Source organism: Equus przewalskii, chromosome 20 (genome assembly GCF_037783145.1).
Source record: "Equus przewalskii isolate Varuska chromosome 20, EquPr2, whole genome shotgun sequence".
NCBI classification, from domain to species: Eukaryota; Metazoa; Chordata; class Mammalia; order Perissodactyla; family Equidae; genus Equus; species Equus przewalskii.
The window spans coordinates 2,117,581-2,144,529 of NC_091850.1; the positions used below are offsets into that span (position 1 = coordinate 2,117,581).

The window sequence follows — 26,949 nt, forward strand, 5'->3', positions numbered from 1 at the left end:
TCGACTGCAAAACTTTTATTTTTCAAACATCCAATGAGATTATCAAACAAAAATAGCTATACCACTAAATTAAGTATATAAAGTGCTTGAGTTTCCAGAATGTCACATAAGTGCCACGCGGCGCATATGCGCCCTGAACAGTGGGACAGCAGAGCTTCCTCCCCGACGGTCTGCAGGCAGGCCCCCACCGGGGGCGGGTACGGCCTGCATAGATTCACTGTGAGTGCGGCTCTTTGCTGCCTGAGAGAAGCGGGCCCCCCACCTCGGCCCAAGTTCCCCCGCAGGCGCCTTCTTGATTGAAATACCACTGGGTGGGGGCCGAGGGGCCCTGAGCCCCTTCCCAGACCTCTTGGTTGATTAAGGCTGCCTCTTTACTTGCCTCAGCAGAAAGTTCCAGGACCTGGGCAACGCTCCTGTGGAAACAACAAGGTGGATGCAGCCTCTTCATCCTTGGCGCCTGGGCCTGAGAAGCTGCACTGCAGGTGGTGGGCTCAGGCCCCTCTCCGTGCTTGGGGCAAACACGCTTTGTCGGAACAGAAGTCACACGGGGAGGCCGCAAGAATGGGGCCAGGCAGACATGCAAGAAGACGCATTTGTCCGACAAATGTTTAGGGAGTGTATCAACGCTGCGTCAGGAACGACGCAGAGAGAGGGAGCCAGAGCCGCGAAGAGGATGACGTCCCAGCCCTCACGCAACATAAATGACAGGAGGGAAACAGGCAATAAACAAGCGTGTTTAACTACTGGAACCTGCGACTCTGGCAACCCAGCGCCCTTCGTGCGTGCTGACTGCCCCCTGGCACACATCCATGAAAGAAACCCACAGGAGTGGCAGTGCTTCTCTTGAGTACCTTTCAGAGACTCCAGGCATCTCAGGAAGCATACTTAGCCTTGTAAAGGAGAGGAAAACAAGGCTCTTTTTTGGAAGATGTGGGGAAAGCCCCATGGTTAGAAGGCTCCCGGGGGAGGCGCCAACAGTGAGAGAAGGGAGCCGGGGCAGCTGTGGGGGGCTGGGCATGGGCTGCGTTGGGCCTGGGGCTGGTTCCTCGCGGGCACGTGTTTGAGCTGTGCCATCAGGATCTGAGCCTTCTCCGTATGTATTTATACTTCATTAAGAAGTTCCAAGAAGATGCCCCAGCCCTTACCCTGGGACACATTTAAAACAAGAACAAGGGGCCAGCCCCATGACCGAGTGGATAAAGTTCTGTGCACTCCACTTCAGTGGCCCAGGTTTGCAGGTTCAGATCCTGGGTACAGACCTGCTCCACTCATCAGCCATGCCGTGGAGGCATCCCACATACAAAATAGAGGAAGACTGGCACAGATGTTACCTCAGGGTGAATCTTCCTCACCAAAAAAACAAAAACCCACAAACACCCTCCCAGAGTGCCTGGAGTGCCGTGCTGCTCTGAGGAAGGGGATGAGGGCTGAGAATACCGTCCCCTGCCTGTTCCGGCTGCTGGAGACACCCATGGGTCTGGGGAGGGTGGAAGGCTTCTGCACATTCTCCCTCCCCTGCCTTGCTGGACCCCTGCACCCTGGGCCCCTGCAAACGCTCCAGAGCTCAGCATGCAGCTCCACAGTGAGGCCGCCAATGGCCCAGCTCTACCTGAAGATGGGCTACCTTTTTCTTAGAATATTTTCTGAAATACCTTCGGAGCTCCAGATCCTTCTTTTGGGTCAATTCCTTGAGTTCACTCAGCAGGTCCAGCACTTTCCCGTTTTCTTCTGAACTGCCGATTCCAAGTTCTCCCAGCAGATGGCATGTGGTAGTCAATTCCCGCTGCAAATCATCTGGAGGGGAAAAGAGGTCGTCAGCCCTGGGTTTCAATGAGCCCCAAGCAGGAGCTGGGTGGCTGACTGGGTTTTTCTCATTTTGCTGGAACGCTCTCCCGTTGCGCGGGAATCTTGAAGAGCTCAGAGGCAGAAGGGGTCATGAGGGAAGACAGCTGTGCACTGGAACTACCTCTGTGCCACTTAGCCTGAGATCACGGTGGCCTGAGATTGGGGGTCAGGCGTGTCCACCATCCAGGTGGCCATCAGAACAGACCTGGAATGCCACTCGTCATCCACCCAGAAACAAACATAAAAGGTGGAGAAAGCCTGTGTTGTGAGTAATTTAAAAACAAACCCGTTTCCACTCCCTGTTCCCAGCGTCTCTGCACCCCCACCCAGCAGAGAGCCGCCTGCAACTCTCTCAGAGAGCCTGTGTGTGCTGTGTCCCCCTGCTCTAAGAACACCAGCATCTCTCTGCTTCTGGCACATGTCGCATCTGCACATCTACACGCATCACACCTGGATGTTACAGTAACATTCTGGGAACCTCATGAGGGCCTCACACACACATACATCCTCCTACTCTCCCTGCTGTGGACTGAATTGTTTCCTCCCAAAAAGAAATGTTGAGAGCCTACCCTCATGTCCCTGTGAAGGTGACCTAAATGGAAGTGGCCTCTGTCAACGTAACTGAATTAGGATGAAGTCAACAGGGTGGGGCCTGATCCAATAACTGTGTCCTTCTAAGAGGGAAATTTAGAATCAGAGGCAGTCAGGGACACAACTGTGGGAAGACAGAGGCGGAGATGGGGGTGATGCTGTCACCAGCCAAGAATGGTCAGCAATACCGGAAGCCGGGAGAGCGGCTGGGACGGACTCTCCCTCAGAGCCTCCGGGAGCCACTAACGCAGCCGACCCCTTGATGCGGACTTCCGGTCTCCAGAACCGGCAGGGAAGAAATTTCTGTTGCTTTCAAGCCCCAGGTTTGTGGCACTTTGTTACGGCAGCCCCAGGACACTCAGACACTCCCCAATCCCAGCTCCTAGCAACGAGGGAAGACAGCCAAAGAGCTCATCAGAGACGGGGTCCCAGAGCTACAGATGTGCAGTCCACCGCAGGAGTCAGTCACAGGCCGCTCGCCCGCGGGGAGGCCTTCTGAGAAACGCGTCAGTAGGAGATTCCATCGTCGTGCGAACATCACAGAGCGCACTCAGACAAATCTAGATGGTCTGGTCTCCTCCACACCTAGGCTATGCGGTACTCATCTATGGGACCACTGTCGTCTACACGATCCGTCATCAAACGAAACGTCCTATGTGGCGCATGACTATAAAACTGGAATCCTAGACACAGAAAATTGTTCAACATGGCTCATTTTTCAAGATTCCGTGTCATACATATACTATTTCACATTGGAAAAGGCCTGATTTTATTAAAAATCATTTCTGTCTGAGACTGCCAAGACGCAACACCCTTTGTAATCCTGAACTGTGTTTACAGAAAGTTCTGGAGGGAAAGTCCAAGTGATTTTAGATGGCGAGGTTTTACTACATCAGCCTCAAGCAAGACATGGTTAGACAGCTCCTGAGAGCCCCTCTCAGAAACCACCACACTCCAGGGCAGCTGAGCACTTGCCTTGGGAGGGTGCCTGTCCTAAAGGGAACCTGAAGCTGGAGCCTGGCACTTTTCACACTTGCCCATCTCCTCAAGTGAAGTGTTAGGTGGGACGCCACCGCTCTAATTGGAAAGCAGGACAGGGTGGGGGTTGGCAGTCCTGTGGCCCCCTAGCCACCAAGGCAGCCTGGTGGAGCTCCCCCCAGGTGGGGGGACTGCAGGCCGCTCCCCAGGAATGCCCTTAGCGGGACAGAAATCACCAGCGAGTCCCACAGACCTGGATTCCAACCCCAGCACGGTCCTGACTCGGGGTGCCACTCTGGACAAAGCGCAGCCTCATCAGCCCCCCGAGTCCTCTGCCCCTTGATGGGAGAGCACACCATCCACCTGAGAGGAGGCCTGTGACATGACACGAAGGGATAAAGACACCCGGCTCGCAGGAAGCCCCAAGACATGCTGGCGTTCGTCATGCTCCTTGCCTGGCAGACGCCGTTTCCTACCTAAGAACCGCTGCCCGTCTCCGTCCACGTGGACTGATCGCACGGGCAGCTCATGCCTGGTGGTGTCCAGGGCCGTCGCAAATGTCTTGTACTGCTCCATAAAACGTGTGGCCACGGCCTCGTAGGGGCTGAGCGTCTCCATCTGCAGGTAGGAGGGAAGGGTGTGAGGCGAGAGCCCGCAGTGACGCACGTGGGGAGGTGAAGACAAAGCACTGCTCTTTTAGGACCTCCTGGGGGACCCTCCGGGGGCTGCCATGGGGGCGGTGGGCTCTCCCTGCACTCCCAGCCACTCACTGACAGCCCAGCCAGTAGCAAGGTGGCCCGGGCCTCCTCACTATGAACATGAGTCTGCCTTCCAGCACGTTCCAGGGCCAGGCCCTTGACTAGGATCACAGTGGACCCAAGGAAGCTGGGTCTTCCTGCTTCGGAGCATTGAGCTGAAATGCCCACCCCCCACAAGGCTGTCCCCACAGTCCCCTTTGCCTCATCCACGCTGCCTGGATCCTCACAGGGGTCTGTGATGATTCCTCTGCTTGTTTGTCATTTCTTTTCCTTCCACTACTTGAGGACAAGGACCCTGTTCTCAGCCCAGGGCCTGGCCCAGGGCACACACACATGCACACACTGGTGTTACAGGCTGAATTGTGTTATCCCCCCCCACCGCATAATTCCCCTGCTGACATCCCAATTCCCAGCACCTCAGAATGTGAGCTGATTTGGAGACAGGGTCTTCACAGAGATCAGGGAGTTATGGTGAGATCATTAGGGTGGGCCTGTTCAATATGACCGGTGTCCTTATAAAAGGGTGAAATTTAGCGACAGAAGAGACACAGGCAGAAGATGGCCATCTACAGGCCAAGGAGACAGGCCTGGGGCACACTCTTCCCTCACGGCCTTCAGAAGGAGCCAGCCCTGCCGACCCTTTGATCTCGGGCTTCCGGCTCCAGGACTGGGAGAGAAGAAATGTCAGTTGTTGGAGCCGCCTGGTCTGTGGCACTTTGTGATGGCAGCCCTAGGACACGCACACCCTGGGCAGGGAGCCCCCTTCCCGGATCCACGTGCTGACCCCAGGCACCAAGACCTGGCCTCCCATCAGCACCTGGCCCCTGGGGAGGACTGGGGGAGCCGGACCTTCGTGTCCCTGGACACAAGTTGCAGGTGTCTGAAAATACGTGCATGTGTGTGTTGAAAGGACAGCTCTGTCTTGCTAGTTGGCACTCGACAATACAGTCTTGTCCTCTCATAAACTGTCACATACCAACACTGGTGGTGTCACAAGGCGGGCACAGACTTAGAGCCAGGTGAGCAGTGACACTCATTGCAAACTGCTCTGATGGAACAACCCCGCCTGAGGGGACCTGTGGCTCGGAGACCATGTCACAGCTGACCTGAGTGTCAAGGATGGCTTCCAGCTCCCGCTTCCTCTGACAGAGGAGAAGTCGGCGCTTCAGCTCATGGGCCTCTCTCTGTAGCTTCTCCTTCTCTTCGCACATTATTAATAAATTCCTTTCTGCCTTCTCTTCGAACAGAGCAAGACTGTTCTCCATCTAAGTGAAAAATGAGCGCTCAGGCGAGAGGGGCCTCTGCCTCTGCAGCTGACAGAGGTCACCTTCCACACGTGCCGCACGCGAACGAGGTTCCCTCCTCACCTTTACGGTCAGGAGAGTCAGGAGTAAGGTTTGGGACTCCATCATTTCCATCGCTTCAGCCAGATCCTTAAGAAGGAAAAGATGATTCTGTTCGCCAATGAACTGGTGTACATCCAGCTCTCTCCCTGAGGAGGGCAGAACCCTAACCTGCACAATAACCTACTTTATTTAACTCAGTAATTTGATAATTCTCTGCTGTATATCGACCCACTGTTTCTATTTCCTTGGTTAGTCTTCTCGGGCGCTCTGTGAGAAGGAAGAAGATGGGCTGGTCCCCTCTGGTGGCTGGGCAGTCAAGGGCCAGCAGGAAGGTACCCACTAACTCGGCGTCTCGCCAGAACCAAGACTCAGGCCTCCCACCCAGGGGAGACCAGAGCCTAGCCATCCTCCTGCTGGGGGACAGGGCTGGGCATGGTGCCTGCCCTAGCACGGCACCAAGAAACGAAACCCCAGTCTCACGTGTCGCATGCTCCTGCCTTTGTGTCTGCTCCTGTATGTGTACTTGGAGAAACTCAAACTCTCCAAACACTCTAAGAATGTGTGTGGTCTTGGTTTTAGTCCTAAAAGGCAGGCTAGTCTGTTCGCTGTTGGGGCCCAGGGCCTCACGCAGCACCTGGCACAGGGCAGGTCATCAGATTTACCCAACCTGTCAGCAGCTTCCCTTGCAGTCTGCACACTTACTGGGCTCTTTCTCCTCGAGGCAGAAAATGACGTCGACTCAGTTTTCTTTGACATCGTTTTTTCCAACTGTGGAGTCTTTCTGATCACACTTTTCTCTAAGATCAAGAAAAGCATTTTTAAGGTGAGGACACCATGCTTTGGAAGCCCATGGGCATGCGCTGCAGCCCCCAGCCAGGAAAAGCTGAAATGACGGACTTACCGTTAATGGCTGAGAGATCCAGGTCAGGCGGGGCCGTGCCATGCCCTTCCAGCAACGTGGACTGCAGGTCACCTTTGCCGAGTCCACTGCCATCTGTAGGCCCAACAAGAGGCCCCGGAAGGCAGCACAGTCAGCAAGACACTCTCCTCCGAAGCTGGGAAGCAGGCAACGTTTTTGCACAATACCACTTGCTTCCCAAACCTCAGCTTACAAGGACATGTTCTGAGAAAGGGGTCGTTAGGGGATTTCATCACTGTGCGAACATCAGAGAGCGCACGTACACAAACGCAGATGGTACAGCCCACTCCACACCTAGGCTAATCTATGGTACTGATCTTTCAGGACCACTGTCACCTATGGGGTCCGCTGTTGACCAAAATGTCATTACGTGGCACATGAATGTAGCACAGAAGACTGAAAAACCTTTGGAAATTCCCAGCTATCAACTTGAACTTTTTTTTTTTTTTTTGAGGAAGACTAGCCCTGAGCTAACATCTGTGCCCATCTTCCTCTATTTTATATGCGGGACACCTGCCACAGCATGGCTTGATGGAGCAGTGCACAGGTCCATGCCCAGGACCCAAACTGGCGAACCCCGGGCCACCAAAGTGGAAGGTGCAAATTAAACCGCTGTGCGACCGGGCTGGCCCCAACTTGAACATATTAAAGTAGAACTAGAAAAGAGAGGCATTCTTTATAACCAAAAGACGCAAATAAGTCTTTCTGCTTAGTTTAATGAAAGACGCTCTGTTTAGGATGTTAGAGTCTGACACATGCCATAAACTTGTTCTGGCTTCTGCTCTTTTTCCTTCTTTTTCTGGCAGCTTCTGGACTGTTCACCTTCCCTGAAAGTTCCCTACATCTTTTAGCCTCTATTTGAAAACATGAAATTATGCCTTACATCATCCAAAAGTGGGTGCTGGTGTGCTGCAGGCTTCAATTAAGCAAGGGCCCCACAGGACTGCAAATGAACAGATGGTGTGTAAAATATACTCTGCCATGTTAGCAACTAAACAGAAAACTATTTAATGAACAACTATGCAGCTGAGAAAATGAACATGTGGAACAAAAAGAGCCAAGTCGCAGTAACGTGTAGGGTGTGGATCATTCATGTTACAATTTCTTAAAAAATTCTACATAGATAAACAAAAATTCATCAAGAGTGGATGCCGGGGCTGGCCTGGTGGCACAGCAGTTAAGTTCACATGTTCCGCTTTGGCGGCCTGGGGTTGCTGGTTTGGATCCCAGGTGCAGACATGGCACCGCTTAGCCAGCCATGCTGTGGCAGGCGTCCCACGTATAAAGTAGAGGAAAATGGGCACGGATGTTAGCTCAGGGCCAGGCTTCCTCAGCAAAAAAAGGAGGACTGGCAGTAGTTAGCTCAGGGCTAATCTTCCTCGGGGGAAAAAAAAAATTATGCCTGGGTCAAGGAACAATGCAAATTCTGACAAACTCAAAACCAGGATTGGCAAACTATAGACTGCAGGCCAAATCTGGCTTACTTCCTATGTTTGTAAATAAAGTTTTACTGGCACACAGCCATGTCCATTTGTGTACATATGGTCTATGGCTGCTCTCATGCTATAAACCAGAGTTGAGTCTTTGTGACAGAGACTATCTGGCCTGAAAAGCCCAAAATATTTACCATCTGGCCCAGAAAAGATTTGCTGACCCTTGATCTGAACAATAAGGTAGGAAATCTAAGTTCTAAAAGAACATACTTATTTTTTTCCTGAGACCCAAAGCTGTCAGCATTTTGAACGAGGGGATGTGGGCTGAGAAACAGTTTTGCTTTTTGTGAATTGCTCTCATGCAAAAGAAGAGCTGCCCACTCCTGCCGGAGAGGCGGGCATGTGAGGAGGTGGAGTGCTACGCTGGGGAGGGCCCTCCCAGACTTCCAGAATGAGCAGGGTGACTGGAACTGAACACCAAATACGCCAACTGCGATGGTCTGAGTGACAGAGCATGAGGGGGCTTCCGCCCTCGTGGGGCTACATTTCCCATTTTCTATAATGAACACACGTCGCGTCCACAATCAGAAAACTGGAAGTTTTTTGTATCACTTTGGTAACAGTTTCTAGGTGGAGAAGCGTGGGCAGATCATTATGAGGAAGACCCAACCCACGGTGGTGAGAGGCAGGCGGGTGAGGCCTCACAGGCTCTCTGAGAGCCCTGCCCTTGGAGCGTGGGTGAGAAAATGGTCATGTGAACAAGGAACTGGTGCCACAGGAACCGTCAGGACAGCAACATGGGTCTTCTCTGGGGCCAAACAGGAAGGGAGAGACCTCCCCCGATGCCCTCACCATCCTCCTGCAGCTCCCCACATGCCCCAAATGTGTCCTTACACTGAAATGCTCTTCCTCGCTCCTTCTTCTGAGGATTCCCAGAAAGGAAAGAGGGAGTTTTAACTCAACACACTTGCAAAAAGAATTCACCACCACGCTCATCACTTCCTGAGCTCCAGGGCGTTTGGCCCCCTCGCCCCATCATTATGTACCTTTGCTCTTCTGCAGCAGGCTGGGTTTCCTTCCACCTTCGGGCATCCTCCCAGTGGTCTTTAATGCATCTGCTGCAGAAACCTGTGAGGGGAACATGAAACATTTAGGGGACAAGACACCTCCCCTTCATGAGAAAGGGCCCCTTCATGGTCTGTGCAGACTACATCGGTTCCTACTTTGAGGCTTAAGGAGTTCAGACAATTACTTGCATATATATAGGATGAATTAATTTTATCAAAAAGGACGGCCTCACATGCATAGAACATAGGAAACTACCAAAATGTTTGCCTGTGATTATGTCTGACGTGACCGATTACAGGTGACTGACTGTTCTGTATACTTTTTACTATTTGCCAGTTTTCTAGAGAAAATATATTACTTAGGTAGTCAAGAAAAACAAAGTTTTTGTATGGGTATTGATCTTCAAAACTTAGAAAAAAGCAAGAAATGCACGGCGCTAGTAAGCTGTTATAATGTAATAATATAAAAGCAAAAAGAAAATCTTGTAAAGAGCGAGAATATTTCAGTGCACAGACACCATTCCTATTCGACCTAGTAACGGAAGTCCTAGAGTAAGAAATAAAAGGCACACGGACAGGAAAGGAAGAAATAAAACTCTTCTTGCAGACATGATTCTTCATGTAGAAAATCCCAACACATATTAAAAAACGCTATTAAAACTAGCAAGTAAGTTTAGCAAGGTTGAAGGATACAGGGTAAATATAAAAAATTCAATCATGGTTGGCATCATTGCAGAGTGAGCTCTTGCCTTAGACCCTCCCCTGAAGATACAATGAGAAGGACATTGACAAATCAACAGAGAACATTTACATAGCACAAAAGATATCTGAGAGACTCACACAGCCCTATATCTGAAGGCGGTGCTGGACCCCCAGGAGGAGGTAGAAGGAGGTAAAGGGATCGCCTCTCCCTCCCCCAAAGGCAGTGACCCAGGGCAAGGGACCACAAGAGGCTCTGAGAGGAGAGAGGGGAGAGGTGGCTTTCTGTGGGAACACCCTCCCTCTCCAAATTCCCTCATAGCCCACGGGAAAGCCCCACACAGAGGTGGCTAAGCTACTGCAGGGGTGTCTTCATTGAGCCAGCACCCCAGGAGAGCAGATAGCGAGGGCAGAGTGAGGATGCCCCCTGGATCGCGCACACAAAAGAAAGTTGTCCCTCCCCCTGCCTGGTGCTCCAGTTCAGCTGATCAGCCAGAGTGCCCGTGTATATGTTAGAAAAGCAGCAGCTGGGAGCAAACTAGCCAGCAATTACAGATGAGCCTTGTCAGCATAGATTCTAAGGACAAGCACAGATGCCAGGAATCATGGCAGGCTCAGAATACACAGCTCCTGAAACCCCCTCCCAACCTCCATGGCAGCAGGTGGAAGCTGTGATCAGATACTATCACTATGCAGAAACACAAATCCACACCATCGAATAGTATGAAGAAATATATTAATAATTCAGAGCAGAAGGAAAATGACAAGCACCTAGAAATCAACCCTGAAAGCATAGAAATTTACAATCTATATGACAGAGAATTGAAAATGGCTATCATAAAAAAACTCAACAAGGTACAAGAAAATACAGATAGATAATTCAATGAAATCAGGAACAAAACTGAACAAAATGAACAGAGGGAATTCTTTACAAAGGAGATTGATACTATAAAGAAGAACCAATCAGAAATGCTGGAGATGAAAAATACAATGAATGAGATAAAGGAAAACCTGGAGTGCCTGAATAACAGAGCTAATTTATGGAGGAGTGAATCAGCAGTCTGGAGGACAGAAATATAGAAATGCTTCAGATGGAGGAGGAGAGAGAACTAAGACTAAAGGAAACGAAGCAATTCTCTGAGAAATATCTGACTCAATTAGTAAATGCAACATAAGGATTATAGGTATTCCAGAGGGAGAACAGAAGTAGAATGGAGCAGAAAGCTTGTTCAAAGAAACAATAGCTGAGAACTTCCCAAACTTGGGAAAGGAGCTGGAAACACAAGTGAAATAAGTCAATATATCTCCTAACTACATCAATGTAGAAAGATCTTCTGGGGCCGGCCTGGTGGCGCAGCGGTTAAGTGTGCACGTTCCGCTTCCCAGCGGCCTGGGGTTCGCCGGTTCAGATCCTGGGTGCGGACATGGCACCGCTTGGCACGCCATGCTGTGGTAGGTATCCCATGTATAAAGTAGAGGAAGATGGGCACAGATGTTAGCTCAGGGCCAGGCTTCCTCAGCAAAAAGAGGAGGACTGGCAGTAGTTAGCTCAGGGCTAATCTTCCTCAAATAAAGGAAAAATAATAAAATTAAAAAAAATAAAAAGATCTTCTCTAAGGCATATACTAGTAAAGCTGTCCAAAGTCACCAACAAAGAAAAAATACTAAGGGCAGGAAGGCAGAAGAAAATAACTTAGAAAGGAACCCCTATCAGGTTTTCAGCAGATTTCTCAGCAGAAACCTTACAGGCTAGGAGAGAGTAGGAGGACACATTCAAAATTCTGACAGACCTTCAGTCTTCAGCCAGAATACTCCATCCAGTGAAAATAGCCTTCAAATATCATGGAGAAATAAAAACTTTCCCAGATAAACAAAAGCTAAGGGTGTTCATCACCACAAGACCCCCCCTCCTCCCAAGAAATGCTCAAGAAGGCCCTCATACCTGAAAAAAAAAAAAAAAGAAAAGAAAAAGGGTTACAAAGCCTTGAACAAAGAGATAAATAGACAAAAATCAGAAAATTGCAGCTCTCTACCAGAACACTTAATTCTAAGTGTTAGCAAACAATCATAACATTAAAGATAAAGTGAAGGAAAGCACCAAAAATAAATATAATCACTTCATTTTAACCACAAACTCACAACACAAGATGGAATAAGTTTTGAAGACAATAACTTAGAAGGGGAAGAGGAAAGAGACGGAATCATCTTAAAATAAGAGGTTATCAGAAAACAGACTATCTCATCTGTGAGATTCTTTGTACAAACCTCATGGTAATAACTAAACGAATAAACAGAACAGAGACACAAATGATAAATAACGAGAAAACTGAGAAAACAATCAGAAAACTATCTAACTGAATTGGTAGTCCAAAACACACAGGACAAGAAACAAAGGAAATGTACAGGAACCAGAAAATGAGCAATAAAATGGCAGCATTAAGCCCTCATACATCAATAATCACTCTAACTGTAAATGGATTGAATTCTCCAATCAAAAGACACAGAGTGGCAGGATGGATTAAAAAACAACACCCAACAATACACGGCCTCCAGGGAAGACATCTCAGCTCCAAAGACAAATACAGCCTCAGAGAGAAGGGATGGGAGACAATACTCCAAGCTAATGGCAAACAAAAGAAAGCAAGTGATGCCATACTTATATCAGACAAAGTAGACTTCAAGATAAAACAGGCAATGAGAGACAAAGAGGAACAGTACATAATGATAAAAGGGACATTCCACCAAGAAAACATAACATTTATAAATATATATGCACCTGACACAGGAACACTAAAGTACACAAAGCAACTATCAACTGACCTAAAAGGAGATATTAACAGCAACACACTAATAGTAGGGGACCTTAACACTTCACTTACATCATTGGATAGATCATCCAGACAGAAAGTGAACAAGGAAATAGTAGATTTAAAAGAAAAACTAGACCAGATGGACTTAACAGAAACATACAAAACAGTCCATCCAAAAACAGCAAAATACACATTCTTCTCAAGTGCACATGGAACATTCTTAAGGATAGACTGTATGTTGGGAAACAAGGTAAGCCTCAATAAATTTAAGAAGATTGACATCATATCAAGCATCTTTTCTAACCATAATGCTATGAAACTAGAAATTAACTACAAGAAAAAAGCTAGGAAAGGGACAAACACGTGGAGACTAAACAACATGCTACTGAACAACCAATGGATCATGGAAGAAATTAAAGGAGAAATCAAAAAATATCTGGAGACAAATGAAATGAAAATACACCATACCAACTCATATGGGATGCAGCAAAAGCAGTCCTAAGAGGGAAATTCATAGCAATACAGGCCCACCTTAACAAACAAGGAAAATCTCAAATAAGCAATCTTAAACTACACCTAACAGAATTAGAAAAAGAAGAACAAACAAAGCCCAAGGTCAGCAAAAGGAGGGAACTAATCAAAATTAGAGCAGAAATAAATGAAATTGACACAACAAAAAACAGTAGAAAGGATCAATGAAACTAAGAGCTGGTTCTTTGAGAAGATAAACAAAATTGACAAACCCTTAGCAAGACTCACTAAGAAAAAAAAGAGAGAAGGCTCAAATAAATAAAATTAGAAATGAAAGAGGAGAAATTACAACAGATACCACAGAAATACAAAGGATTATAAGAGAATACTATGAAAAACGATGTGCCAACAAACTGGACAACCCAGAAGAAATGGATTAATTCTTAGACTCATACAACCTCCCAAAATGAACCAAGAAGAAATAGAAAATCTGAATAGACCAATCACAAGTAAAGAGATTGGAACAGTAATCAAAAACCTCCCCCAAAATAAAAGTCCAGGGCCACATGGCTTCTCTGGAGAATTCTAACAAACATTCAAAGAAGATTTAGTACCTATCCTCCTCAAACTATTCCAAAAAATTGAAGAAGATGGAACACTACCTAACACATTTTACAAGGCCAACATCACCCAGATCCCAAAACCAGATAAAGACAATGCAAAGAAGCGAAACTACAGGCCAATATCGCTGATGAACATAGATGCAAAAATCCTCAATAAAACATTGGCAAACCAAATACAGCAATATGTTAAAAGGATCATACACCATGATCAAGTGGGATGTATATCAGGGACAGAGGGATGGTTCAACATCCACAAATCAATCAATGTGATACACCACATTAACAAAATGAGGAATAAAAACCACATGATCATCTCAATAGATGCAGAGACAGCATTTGACAAGATCCAACACTGGTTTATGACAAGAACTCTCAATAAAATGGGTATAGAGGGAAAGTACCTCAACATAATAAAGGCCATAGATGAAAAATGCACAGCCAACACCATACTCAACAGGGAAAAACTGAAAGCCATCCCTCTGAGAACAGGAACAAGACAAGGGTCTTGTTCCACTCTCAGCACTCCTATACAACATAGTACTGGAGGTTTTAGCCAGAGCAATTATGCAAGAAAAAGAAATAAAAGGAATCCAAATAGGCAATGAAGAAGTGAAACTCTCGCTGTTTGCAGATGACATGGTTTTATATATAGAGAACCCTAAAGAATCCATCATTAAAGTATCAGAAATAACCAACAACTATAGCAAAATTGCAGGGCACAAAATCAACTTAGAAAAATCAGTTGCATTTCTATACTCTGATAACAAACTAACAGAAAGAGAACTCAAGAATAGAATCGCATTTACAACTGCAACAAAAAGAATAAAATATCTAGGAATCAATTTAACCAAGGAGGTGAAAGACCTATACAATGAAAACTATAAGACATTATTGAGAGACAATGATGATGACATGAAGAAATGGAAAGATATGCCATGCAGATTGATTGGAAGAATAAACATAGTTAATTCACATTCAATGCAATCCCAACCAGAATCCCAATGACATTCTTCATGGACATAGAACAAAGAATCCTAAAATTCATATGGGGCAACAAAAGACCCCAAATACCTAAAGCAATCATGAGAAAAAAAGAACAAAGGTGGAGGCCATCACACTGCCTGACTTCAAAATGTACTACAAAGCCATAGTGATCAATACAGCATGGTATTGATACAAAAACAACACACGAATCCATGGAAGAGAATTGAAAGCCCAGAAAAAAAACCACACATCCAGACAGCTAATCTTCGACAAAGGAGCCAAGAATATACAGCGGAGAAAGGAGTCTCTTCAATAAATGGTGTTGGGAAAACTGGACAGCCACAGGCAAAGGAATGAAAGTAGACCATTATCTTTCACCATACACAAAAATTAACTCAAGGGGCCGGCCCCGTGGCCAAGTGGCTAAGTTTGAGTGCTCCACTTCAGTGGTCTAGGCTTTCGCTGGTTCAGATCCTGGGTGGGGACATGGCACAGTTCATCAGGCCATGCTGAGGTGGTAATCCACGTAGCACAACCAGAGGCACTGACAACTAGAATATACAACTATGTACTGAGGGGCTTTGGGGAGAAGAAGAAGAAGAAAAAAAATCAACTCAAAATGGATCAAAGACTTGAAGGTAAGACCTGAAACCATAAAACTCCTAGAAGGAAATATAGGCAGTACACTCTTTGACGTTGGTCTTAGAAGGATCTTCTCAAATATCATGTCTACTCGGACAAGGGAAACAAAAGAAAAAGTAAACAAGTGGGACTTCATCAGACTAAGAGCTTCTGCAAGGCAAAGGATGCCAAGATAAAAATGAAAAGACAACACACCAATTGGGAGAAAATGTTTGCAAATCATACATCCAACAAGGGGTTAATCTCCAAAATATGTAAAGAACTTACACAGCTCAACAACAAAAAAAGAAACAACCCGATCAAAAAATTGGCAAAGGATATGAACAGATATTTTTCCGAAGAAGATATGCAGATGGCCAACAGGCACATGAAAAGATGTTCAATATCACTAATCATCAGGGAAATGCAAATCAAAACTACACTAAGATATTACCTCACACCCATCAGAATGGCTATAATCAGCAAGACAAAAAATAACAAATGTTGGAGAGGGTGTGGAGAGAAGGGAACCCTCACACACTGCTGTGGGAATGCACACTGGTGCAGCCACTGTGGAAAACAGTGTGGAGGGCCGGCCCCCTGGCTGGGTGGTTAAGTTTGCACTCCACTTCGGCAGCCCAGGGTTTCACTGGTTCAGATCCTGGGCGCGGACATGGCACCACTGGTCAGGCCATGCTGAGGTGGCGTCCCACATGCCACAACTAGAAGGACCCACAACTAAAATATACAACTATGTACTGGGGGACAGGGGTTGGGGAGAAAAAGAAGCCAAAAAAAAGAAAAAAGAAGATGAGCAACAGTTGTTAGCTCAGGAGCCAATCTAAAAAAAAAAGAAAGAAAACAGTAAGGAGATTTCTCAAAAAATAAAAAATAGAAATACCATATGACCCAGGTATCCCACTACTGAGTATTTATCCAAAGAACCTAAAATCAACAATTCAAAGAGACTTATGCACCCCTATGTTCACTGCAGCATTATTCACAATAGCCGAGACATGGAAGAACCCAAGTGCCCATCAACTGAGGACTGGATAAAGAAGATGTGGTATATATATACAATGGAATACTACTCAGCCATAAAAAAGACAAAATCATCCCATTCACAACAACATGGATGGACCTTAAGGGTATTATGTTAAACAAAATAAGCCAGACAGAGAAAGATAGACACCATATGATTTCACTCTTATTTGGGAGGTAAACTAACACATGGACAAAGAGAACAGTTTAGTGGTTACCAGAGGGGAAGGGGGTTGGGGGTGGGCATAGGGGTCAAGGGGCACATTTATATGGTGATTGACAATACTGTACAACTGAAATTTCACAATGTTATGAACTATTATGACCTCAGTAAAACTTTTAAAAAATTAAAAAGGTAAAAAAAAAAACCACACCAAAAAATCAATCATATTTCAAGCAATGAACAATTTTGGAAATTAAAAGACAGTATCATGTATAATAGCACTAAAACACACCAAATACTTAGGTATAAACCTAACGAAACATGGGAAGGTCTATATTCGGGAAACTACAAAACACTGTTGAAAGAAATCAAAGAAGACCTAAACAAATGGAGAGGCATTGAAAAGCTCTGTGTTTTTAAGATGCCATTCTCCATAATCTGATGCACAGACTCCATCATCAAAATCCCAGCAGGACTTTTGGTAGAAAACAGCAAGCTAAGTCTAAAATTTATATAGAACGGCAAAGAAACTAAAAGAGCCAAACAGTTTTGGAAAAGAACGTAGTGGGAGAATTCACACTACCTGAATTCAAGACTTGCTACAAAGCTACAGTAATCTTGGCAGCATGGAACTGACCCAAGGATAGACACATAGAACAATGGGGAACAGAACAGAGTTCAGAAACGATGCACGCATACACGGTCAATTGGTGTTCAACAGAGGCGATGGGACAATACAATGGGGAAAGGAAAGTCAATTCGACAAATGGCGTTGGAACAAGAGAACATCCGTATGCTTAACAACAAACTTCGATGATGTACACCTTAAATTTATATAACGTTATAAACCAATATTACCAGAATAAAAAATAAAAAGGTAAAAAAAATGAACTTAGATTCCATCATTGCACCAGATACAAAAATTAATTCAAAATAAATCACAGACCTAAACATAAAACCTAAAACTATAAAACTCATAGAAGAAAACATGAGAAAAAATGTGGTCTTGGGTTAGGCAAAGATTTCTCACATAAGACACCAAAAGCACAATCCATAAAAGAAGAACTCATTAAATTGGACTTCATCAAAATCGACAACTTCTACTCCTCATAAGACACTCAAAGAGAATGAAAAGACAAGCTAGAGACTGGGAGACAATATTTGCCAATCACCCCAGAGGGTTGCTATCCAGGATATAGAAAGAGATCTCAAAACTCAATAATAAAAACAAATAACCCAATAAAACATGGGCAAAAGATTTGGACACATCACCAAAGATACGAGAATGGCCCAAAAGCACATGAAAAGATGCTCCATATCATGAGTTGTCATGGAAGTGCAAATTAAAACCACAATCCGATGCCAATTCGCACCCCCTAGAACGGCTTGGATCTCAAAGTTCTGACCAGAACTTTCCTCTGTAGCGGGTGGGAACGTAAAATGGAGCAGCCACTTTGGCTAACAGTGGGGCAGTTTCTCAGCAATCCCTCTCCTGGGAGAAACGAGTACCTGGCCACACAGAATCCTGCACCGGAATACTTAAGGCAGCTTCGTTCACAATTGACAAAAACGGATAACTAACCAAAGGTCCTTCCCCAGTGAGTGGCTGAGCCCACTGCTGTCCATCCAGACAGTGGAATATTCTTCAGCCATCAAAAGGCACCAACGTTAACTGTGACGGGCAATGACAGGGAGGGACCGCCATCGTGCTCTTCACATGAAAGAAGCCAGATCCAAGAGGCTGCATCCTACGCGACACCTTTAAGTGACCCTCTGGAAAAGGCAAAGCTTTTCTCCTGGGACAGAAGCAGATTAGGGTTGCCTGGTGTGGGAAGGGGCCGGCTCCATCGGGATGGCTGGTGATTTGGGGGTGACGGACTGTTCTGGACATCAACTGTCATGAGTCTGTGACCGGATGTGTTTGTGAAAACTTACAGAACTGTGCACTGAAAAGAGTGACACTTACTCTCTGTAAATTACACCTTAATTTAAAAGACGAAAAAAGAAAAAACAGAGAAGCTCTCAAAAATCTAAAATACTACAGCATGCAGACACACGAGGGTGCTGTAACCAAGTTTGCAAGGCAATATTAAAATTATGAAGTGTGGACTGTGATCCTTGGTTGAAAATCACTTCAATGCTGTAAACCACGGCTCTGGCGATGAGGCGTCAGTGAGGGTCCTTCGACTGTAAACAAGCACCACTCTGCTGGGGATGTTGATAACGGGGAGGCTGCGCACGTGGGGGCGGGCAGGGGGTTCCAGGGGAAACCTCTGTACCTCCCACTCAATTTTGTTGTGAACCTAAAACTGCTCTAAAAAAATTAAATCCACTAAAAGAAAATCACTCTGCAAAGCGTATTGGTTTGCGCAAAGGTATCCTTTTTCTTCAAGCTGGATCTTAAGTCACATTATCAAGAACCTGACACTCACCTTACCAGAGTAAAAGACAGATAACAGAAATTAATATTGAACTAAACTTGATCATAAACAAAGATCTGAAGAAGGAATAACACAACCTTCACCTCACCACATTCTCAGTACCTACACTCTGAAACAAGATACGTCAGTGGGTCACCTCCTGGCCGCGCGCGCGTTACCCTCACAGCGCGAGCTCACGTGTGGAAGGGCTGCAGGCCGTCACTTCCAGAGTGTCAGAATCCTCACGGGGTGACTGCACGTAGTTCACCCAACTCCTCCCATAACGTTTGGTGATTCAGGCACGTCGTATTTTCCCATAGTCTTTCTCTAAAACCCAGCAAGTGTTTTCTAAACACCAACCAAGGCCAGGGACTGTGTGCTGGGCCCCCGACCGAACTGCTTCAGGACAGACTCTAGAAAGGAATCACCGACGACAGGCGCGAACCATTTCAGGTTTCAACAGAGATCACAACTTTGCAAAAGGGATTCTCAAAGCGATCGGCTGCTCGCAACAGACTCATGACAGCATGAAGGGTACGCCGACCTCAAAGGCAACTGGACAAAGTCCCCAAAACGCTGCCAGGCCGGGCCCACGTCTCCTGGCTCATCTCAGAACTCCGAGTTCATCAAGGCTCCATGTAGAACAGTTTCAAGTGTACGCTACATGTTACCTTTTTGGTGGTTCTCTTCTCATACTGCAAGTATCGGGACTCGACCACTCTTCCACCTGTGGGGGACACATTGTTGGTTTATAACAAAACCACAAGAGTGCAGTGTGAGGGTCCCCGCGTGCCCAACATACCCCCCCAACCAAGAGCCGGGCGCTGTTGGCCCTGCCTGCTCAATGGCAGGAACAGGGGAGCTGAGCTGCTCTCCCTTGTTCCTCTCAGATCCTGTCCTTCAGCATCTTTGAGCATGTTTGGGATACCTACTGTATGCAGGAACATGTATGGGACACCTACTGTATTTAAGTCCCTGGGCTAGGGGTGGAGCCACAGAGATCCAGAGGAGCTGTGACAAAGGAAGATCAAGGAACACACACCAGAGGTCAAAGCAGAAAGTGGACTCAGGGGCAGGGTAGGGAAAGAAAGAAAGACCTTCCCCAGAGGGCTGCTTGTTTGCCTCCTCCTCCCTGCCCAACTCATTTCCAGGGGTCGTGACCTCAACTTTCCCACCTGGGTCCGGCTACGATCCACCCGTGCTACCATCTTTCACGTCCCCTCACCCCCTCACCTAGCGCAGGACCACCCCCCGAGACACGCTCAGCCCGAGGCCCTTCTCAGACACAGCCGTACCCCTTGGCAAGAGCCCAGCCCTGGGTCCCCTTCCATGCCTGCCCCTGGGGCACTGAGGGTGGATGGAGGAAACCCATCTGTGCCCCCAGCCTCCGGGGGCTCTTGCTGCAGGCCCGGTGATCACCCCCAGGCCTCTGTTCTGTCCCCCCTCTCCCAGGCCCTCCTGCGTACCTTCTCCTCCCACCTTCTACAGCGGGCCCATCCTCTGGTCAGCTGGTGACCTGTTTCCTACTTCACTGGAGACAGAAGCAGCCCCAGGAGATACTCCCCCCTCGGCCTCTAACAGCCTCCCAACCTCAGGACCATTTCCTGGCCCTGGCATGTGGAGGAACCTCTGTGCTTGGGGCAAGAGAACCCCCCACTGTGGGTCTACAGCCCAGCCCTCACCCCATAAGGAAAGTGCCCTGGCAGCCCTTCTCCCCCTCCCCCACCCCCAACCCGCCCCAGTTTCTCTCTCCATCAGTCACTGGTACTTCTCCTCCCACTCACCCCCTCTGGCTCCCCTTTACAATGCCCATTCCTCTTCCTCTCCTCCCTCCTTCCTCTGAATCCCCCCACCGGGTCTGGCTCTCACAATCACCACTCACCAAAGAAACTCCTTTCAGCAAGGCCCCCGAGACCTCCCTGCTCCGAAGCCCACCCGCACGTCGGTCTCAGTGCTCATTCTGCGCCATCAGCAGCGCCGGGCAAAGGGCTCGCCGCTCCCTCCTCCTGGAAACACCCTGGGTCCTCCAGGATGGCTGCCCCTCTGGTGGCCACGAGCAGGCTGCCTGTGGAGCCAATTGCTGGGGAAGCTTGAGCACCTCCAGGCACCCTGCAGGCCCCACACCACGCGCAGGGTATCCCTCTGACCTCGTTGCCTCCGAGCCCCACGCACTCAGTCCGTTCCACCACCAGGACCTCTCGCTGTTCCTCCCACCAGCAGGCGCCCTCCCGTACCTGCCCTCCTTCACAGCTCTACTCAGCCCAGCAGAGCAGAGGGTCCAACTCCCTTGGACCCAGAAGCTACCCCCATCTTGCTGTTTTATCCACAGCATCCATCATCATCCGACACACCCTTGTCTCCTGACTTCATCTGATGTGCTGCCTGTGTGCCAGGCGGCAGCTCCAGCTGGGAGCTCGGAACTCTGTTCTTCTTGCTGCTACATTCCACCACCCACAGGGAGTACGTGCTCAGCAATGAGGCATCAAACGCACAATTCTGGACTTTTTCTAGGTGTCTCTAGAGCTCAGGGGTCTCCCTTTTTACTGAAGAGACCCAGAGAAAGTGAGGTGATCAACGTCACGTGGCTTGACAGTTTAGTCAAGCGAGACCATGGTTTCAACCCTATCTTCACGCCAGGATCTGCACCTTCCTTTGGGGACTGGGGTTGCAGCTGCAACCCTGAGAGGAGAGGAGGTGCACCCACAGTTACCGGGGACCCAGGCGCTGGACACAGAGCAGGTGGGGGCCGAGCGTGCCCCAGGCAGGGAAGAGCCATGCCTGCAGTGCGAGCAGGCTCAGACAACAGAGCAGGAGGCACCTAAGGGTCAAGACCAGGACCAGGCAGAGTTCAGGGGAGAGAATCAAGCCACAGAAGGGTCTGCCACAGGATGTCGAGCAACGGATCAGGGTAAAGGACACTCCCAGTTCCAAGCAGAGAAGACCATCCTGCTTTAGGTCTTTCTAATCCCATCAGCAAAGGGTTTCGCTCATCTTGGAAGAATCTGAGGCTCTGGGTTCCTTAGACAGTTGAAAAGTAGTTTCAAGTTTCTGGAAAACTAGAAGGCACTGTTTGTTTTAAACAAGGGTGGATTTGCCACAGACGCAATGTTACGATGAAGGATATAATTTGTGTTCAAGAACTAGAGTGTGTGCGAATGTAATAGGTCCTCAAGACAAGGTCATCAAGCAATGCCGTAACACACAAACCTCCAGTCACCTGGTACTAGAATTCTGCTCTAGGTTCTCTGAGATGCGCACTGGCACAGAGCACACTTTAAGAAAATACTTTGTCATATCAGAGGCTTGAGCTCCAATGAGGGAGATCCTCGGGTTTACCGCCTAAATTGGGCACTGCCAAGAGTCGAAGGCGGGCCAGCCCCATGGCCGAGTGGTTAAGTTTGCACACTCCGCTTCGGTGGCCCAGGGTTTCAGCGGTTTGGATCCTGGGCGCGGACATGGCACCGCTCATCAGGCCACGCTGAGGCAGCGTCCCACATGCCACAACCAGGACCACAACTAGAATATACAACTAGGTACTGGGGGGCTTTGGGGAGAAAGAAAAAAAAAGATTGGTGACAGATGTTAGCTCAGGTGCCAATCTTTAAAAAAAAACAAAAACAGTCAAAGGGGACTGTTAACCATGACCCGGACCCACAGGTGGACATCTGACATGTGGGCACCACCAAGCGAGTGATGCGTTCACCAGGAAGAAACTGAGATTTCAATGTTCAATAACGAACTCAGCTCACACCCCCTCACCCACACTGCCGAGTGACAAGTCCTAGGCATAGCCCGTGACCCCCATGGCTGGAAGGGCCCACTGCCCTAGATGACCCTCACCGGGTCCTCTCGCACCCCTGGCTGCAGGGCTGGGTGACCAGGCTCAGAATCCCCAAAGGGTGACTAGAAGGAAGTCAAGTCTTTGCTCTCCTGCTCTGGCCTGGTTTTTTCTTCCCCAAAAGCACTTACTGAAAAAAAACCACTTTCTCCTTCACTGGATCATGAGGTAGATTCCAGTTCTGCTCACCTTGTGTTCTTCTTCCTTTTGTCTTGGTGCCACTAGGAGTACTGGGCCCCCCTGAGGAAGGCTTCCTAAAAGAGGGAGATGGGGATCTCGTTAATGTCGTTGGACAAGCTCAGGGAAGCCAGCAAGGAGACAGCCCAGACCCAGCCCCCACCCCCACCCCCAGCACCGATCTCTACAAGGCAGGGCCACCGAGACAGGAAGAGGGACATGGAGCCCCAGCCCTGGTCGCCTGGGACAACATGGCCACAGCCCAATGCCTGAGCTGAGAAGGGCCCAGAGTGAGAAGACTGAGCATTTTTGCTGAGCCTCAAAGATCCCAACCTAAATCGTGGGGGCATTAATTCACCGGGCGTGTATGTGCCTACTGGATGCCACTAGGAATACATGGTGAACAGGAGATGGAGTTCCTCCCCAGAGAGGGAAGAGTAGGATTTTCACGTCAGGCAAGCGTGAAGAGTGAGAGCCCCAGACAGGTAAAGGGGTGGGGGAGGCGAGTGACACAGTGCATAGGGAAGGACATTCCGAGACAGGGATCAACAAGGCCAAGGGCATAGGGACAGAGAAGAACGATGCGCAATTAGGAAATGACCAGCACTATGGCTTGGCTGGAGGAGACAAACGGGGATCCAGGATCAGGAGGAGAGGCCGGGCTGGAGATTCTGAATGCCCACCTTAAGGGCTCCAACCTGTTCCTAGAGCCCAGGGGTCGGCAACCGTTCTCTGTAAAAGGCTAGATGGTAAATATTTTCAGCTCCGTGGGCCTTAAACTCACAGTCGCAACTACCCAACCTCGCCATGAGGGCAGGAAGCAGCCACGGATGACGCAGAAAGGAAGAGGCATGGATGTGTTCCAATAAAACTTTATTTACACACACTAACATTTGAATTTCATACAGTTTTCATGTGTTATAAAATATTACTCTTCTTTTGATTTTTTTCACAACCATTTAAAAATGTACAAACCATTCTGAGCTTGCCGGCTGTAATGAAAAAGGGGCGCTCTGGCTTTCACCCACGGGCCCTAGTTTGCGGAACCCTCTTACAGGCGGCAGGACACGGACCGTCAGACAGGCTCTAAGGTTCTAGAAGGACAGGCACCAGGTCTGCTGTCATTCCTCAGCATTCCTCAGTGCCTGTGTATTACTCAGCTCTGGCTGCCATCACGAAACACGAGACTGGGCCACTGAAACAACAGACGTTTATTTCTTGCAGTTCTGGAGGCTGGAAGCCCAAGATCAAGGTGCAGGCGAGCAGGTGGCCGCCTTCTCACTGCGTGCTCACGCAACCTCTTCTTTGTGCACATGCGCAGAGAAAGAGTGACCGCAACAACAGGCCAGCCAGCCCTCTGGGATCTCTTCTTATGAGGACACCAGTCCTATCGGATCAGAGCCCCACTTTTCTGACCTCATTTAACCTTAATTACTTCTTAGAGGCCACATCTCCAAATACAGCCACACACGGGGTTACGGCTTCACCATATGAATTCAGGGATGAGGTGGGGAGACAGGACAGAGACACATAAACATCCAGTCCGGAAACAGCCCGGTAGACAGGAAGCACTTGATAAATATTTGTCATACAAATAACTCAGGAGTGCTCACTTGAGGACAATTTTGACCCCCAGGAGACATCTGGCAACATCTGCAGACATCTGTGATTGTCAGGACAGGGCTGCTACACTGGCACAGTGGGTGGAGGCCAGGAGCACTGCTTAACACCCTACAGTGCACAGGACGGCCCCGCCCCAGAGATGATCCGGCCCCAGATGTCAGCACTGTCCACACTGAGAGCCACTGGCATGGTGAATGGGTGATGGGGAGCATGGCTCTGAAGACAGAGAGAACTTAGATGGGTGCTGTAAAACTTGTGTCAAGAAGTAACAAACAACAAATATTATTCAGCCCTAAAAAGGAATGAAATACTGATGCATACTAAAACAGATGAATCTCAAAAATATCATCTTGGGTGAAAAGAAGCCAGACACATAAAGCCACATGTTGTATGATTCCATTTGTATAAAATGTCCAGAACAGGCAAATCCAGAGTCAGACAGCAGATGGGTGGTTGCCAGGAGTAGACTGGGGTGGATGAGGAAAAGGGAGTGAATGCAAATAGATAGAGGGTTTCTTTCTGGGCTGACAAAAATGTTCTAGAACTAGACAGAGGTGGTAGCTGCACAGTGCTGTGAATGTCTTAATGCCATTAAGTCGCTCACTTTAAAATTATTAATTTGATGTTACATGCATTTCACCTCAATTTAAGTAAAGAACGAAGCCTGATTTAATAGGAGAGAAGAAACCATGAGGTAGAAGTCACTTTAGAAATTCTAATCACCTGGAACGTGCAGGAGGGTCGGGGCTGCCTCTCAGGTTTCTAGTCTGGGTAAGCGGGAGGAGGAAGATGCAGGGGACAGATACCTGCAATGCGGGGGGAGCAGGGTGAGGGGCCAGGCTTAGCTCACTGCAGCCACCTCCTATGCAGCAGCCTCCAAGGACCCCAAGGTGACACCTAGGCTTGCTAGGGGACACCTCCAGGCCACAGTGAGGTGAGGCAACTTAACAAATGATCGCTGGACACCAGCAGCTCTGCGCATTTGCTGAATCCTCCTAACCCTACAAATCCCTAACTGTCGGCCTGCTTTTGCTCGTTTTCTAAACACGGATCTGAGGCTTAAACAGGTCCCCCCTGCGAGTCTCAGAGCTGGAAAGCGACAGAGCAAGGCTCCCCTCTGGGGTTTGAGCCAGGGCTCTGGAGTCAAACCAAATGGGCTCAGGATTAACCTGCAGGGACCTAAGGGTAGGGGGCTCACTGCACCTGTGCCAGCCTCAGGTGCCTCCCCTGTACCTCGGAGAGACTAGTGTCAATCTCACAGGTAGGCCAATGGGCTGCGGAGGAAACACAAGTGATTTCAGCTGGCCCGTTAAACGTTAATTCGCACTGGCACGACAAACATCCACCGAATAAAGAAATAAGACAAACAGCCCCAGAATCATGCCTGTCGTGGAGTAAGTGTTCAAGATCTGTCTTTCTTGTTCTTGCTGTGTGACACTGGGCAAGTGACCTTCCCTCCCTGAGCCTCTATATCTCATCTGTAAATGGGGAGCATAGAGAAAAGTGGGTGAGAGGATTAGAGGAGACACTTTAGTGGCCCACCATTTGTCCACTACAAAACGACAATTCTAGGGCCAGCCCTGTGGCACAGTGGTTAAGTTGGCAAGCTCTTCTTACCCGCTGGTTGGTGGGTTTGGATCCTTGGTGCCGACCTACACACCGCTTATCTAGCCACGCTGTGGAGGCGTCCCACATACAAAGTAGGACGCACAGATGTTTGCTCAGGGCCAATCTTCCTTTCCAATAAATAAATAAACAAACAGACCATGGGAATTTTCAACAAGATAATTTTTTTTTAAAAAAAGATAATTCTAATAGCGACAGATCACGTTTAGGAGCCAGGCACTATTCTAAGCGCTTTTAAGCCTCACACGAGGTCTACAAAGTTGAGCGGCGGAGTCATCAGCTTCGGTTCACAGCGCAGGAAAGCGAGACATAGAGAGGTTAAGCCACTTGCTGGAGACGGCCCCGGATCGAGGCGGCGGCCCGGGACTCGAACTCCCAATCTGGTCCAGCGGCCGTGCTCCGAGCATGCGCAGAGGCCGCAATCTGCAGGGGCCTCCCAGAGCCTACGCTTCCTGTGTGGCTCGTACAGGGGTGAGATCCGACTCACCAAGGACCCTTGCTCCCCAACTCTGCTGCCTTTCCACCCCCAGCCCTCGGTCATGGCCTTCTGGCTGGCACCCACAAATCCAGACCTGCGGCGCCCCAACTCACCCAGCGCCGCGCCCCGAGGAATCCGCCATTTTCCCGCCTTCAACTCAAAGGCCGGCCTTTCAAATCCAGGTCCCCGCCTCCTCGACCTGGGTCGGACCATATTGCGGAGCCGCACAGGGTTGGCCCAGGGCTGGGGGGAGGGTGGCTGTGGGCGGAGCGGGCGACCCCTGCACGCGCGCCTCTCTCTCCTCCCCTTACACTTGGTTTCGCCCACCAGCGGCAGGAGGCTGTGGCCGAGGCCGCTTCGGGGCCGGGGGTGGGGGGGGAGGAGGGGCTTCATGGCGCTCCGCCCCCATGGCGTGCTGGCGTCACGCCCCCGTCCCCG

General features: G+C 48.6%; 1 protein-coding gene across 1 annotated transcript; it reads right to left on the reverse strand.

The window, feature by feature from the left end:
- Window positions 1–26,896, reverse strand: HAUS8 (HAUS augmin like complex subunit 8). Its single transcript, XM_008539226.2, has 11 exons — window positions 26,625–26,896; window positions 22,797–22,861; window positions 19,441–19,496; window positions 8,917–8,998; window positions 6,420–6,512; window positions 6,221–6,315; window positions 5,540–5,605; window positions 5,279–5,437; window positions 3,891–4,032; window positions 1,653–1,794; window positions 1–413 (listed from the first exon to the last, which is right to left on the reverse strand). The coding sequence occupies exons 1-11, from the start codon at window positions 26,651–26,653 to the stop codon at window positions 215–217; spliced, it is 1,128 nt and encodes a 375-aa protein (XP_008537448.1). The 5' UTR covers window positions 26,654–26,896; the 3' UTR covers window positions 1–214.
- Between the last annotated feature and the right edge of the window lie 53 nt (window positions 26,897–26,949).

Excerpts from the sequence above, each read along its gene's own strand:
- HAUS8 (XM_008539226.2), bottom strand. The coding sequence starts at position 26,653 with ATGGCGGATTCCTCGGGGCGCGGCGCTGG. Across the intron at positions 6,513-8,916 it reads CCTGCTGCAGAAGAGCAAAG|ATGGCAGTGGACTCGGCAAA; the intron begins GTACATAATGAT and ends TTGGGCCTACAG. Across the intron at positions 4,033-5,278 it reads AAGCCATCCTTGACACTCAG|ATGGAGACGCTCAGCCCCTA; the intron begins GTCAGCTGTGAC and ends TCCTACCTGCAG.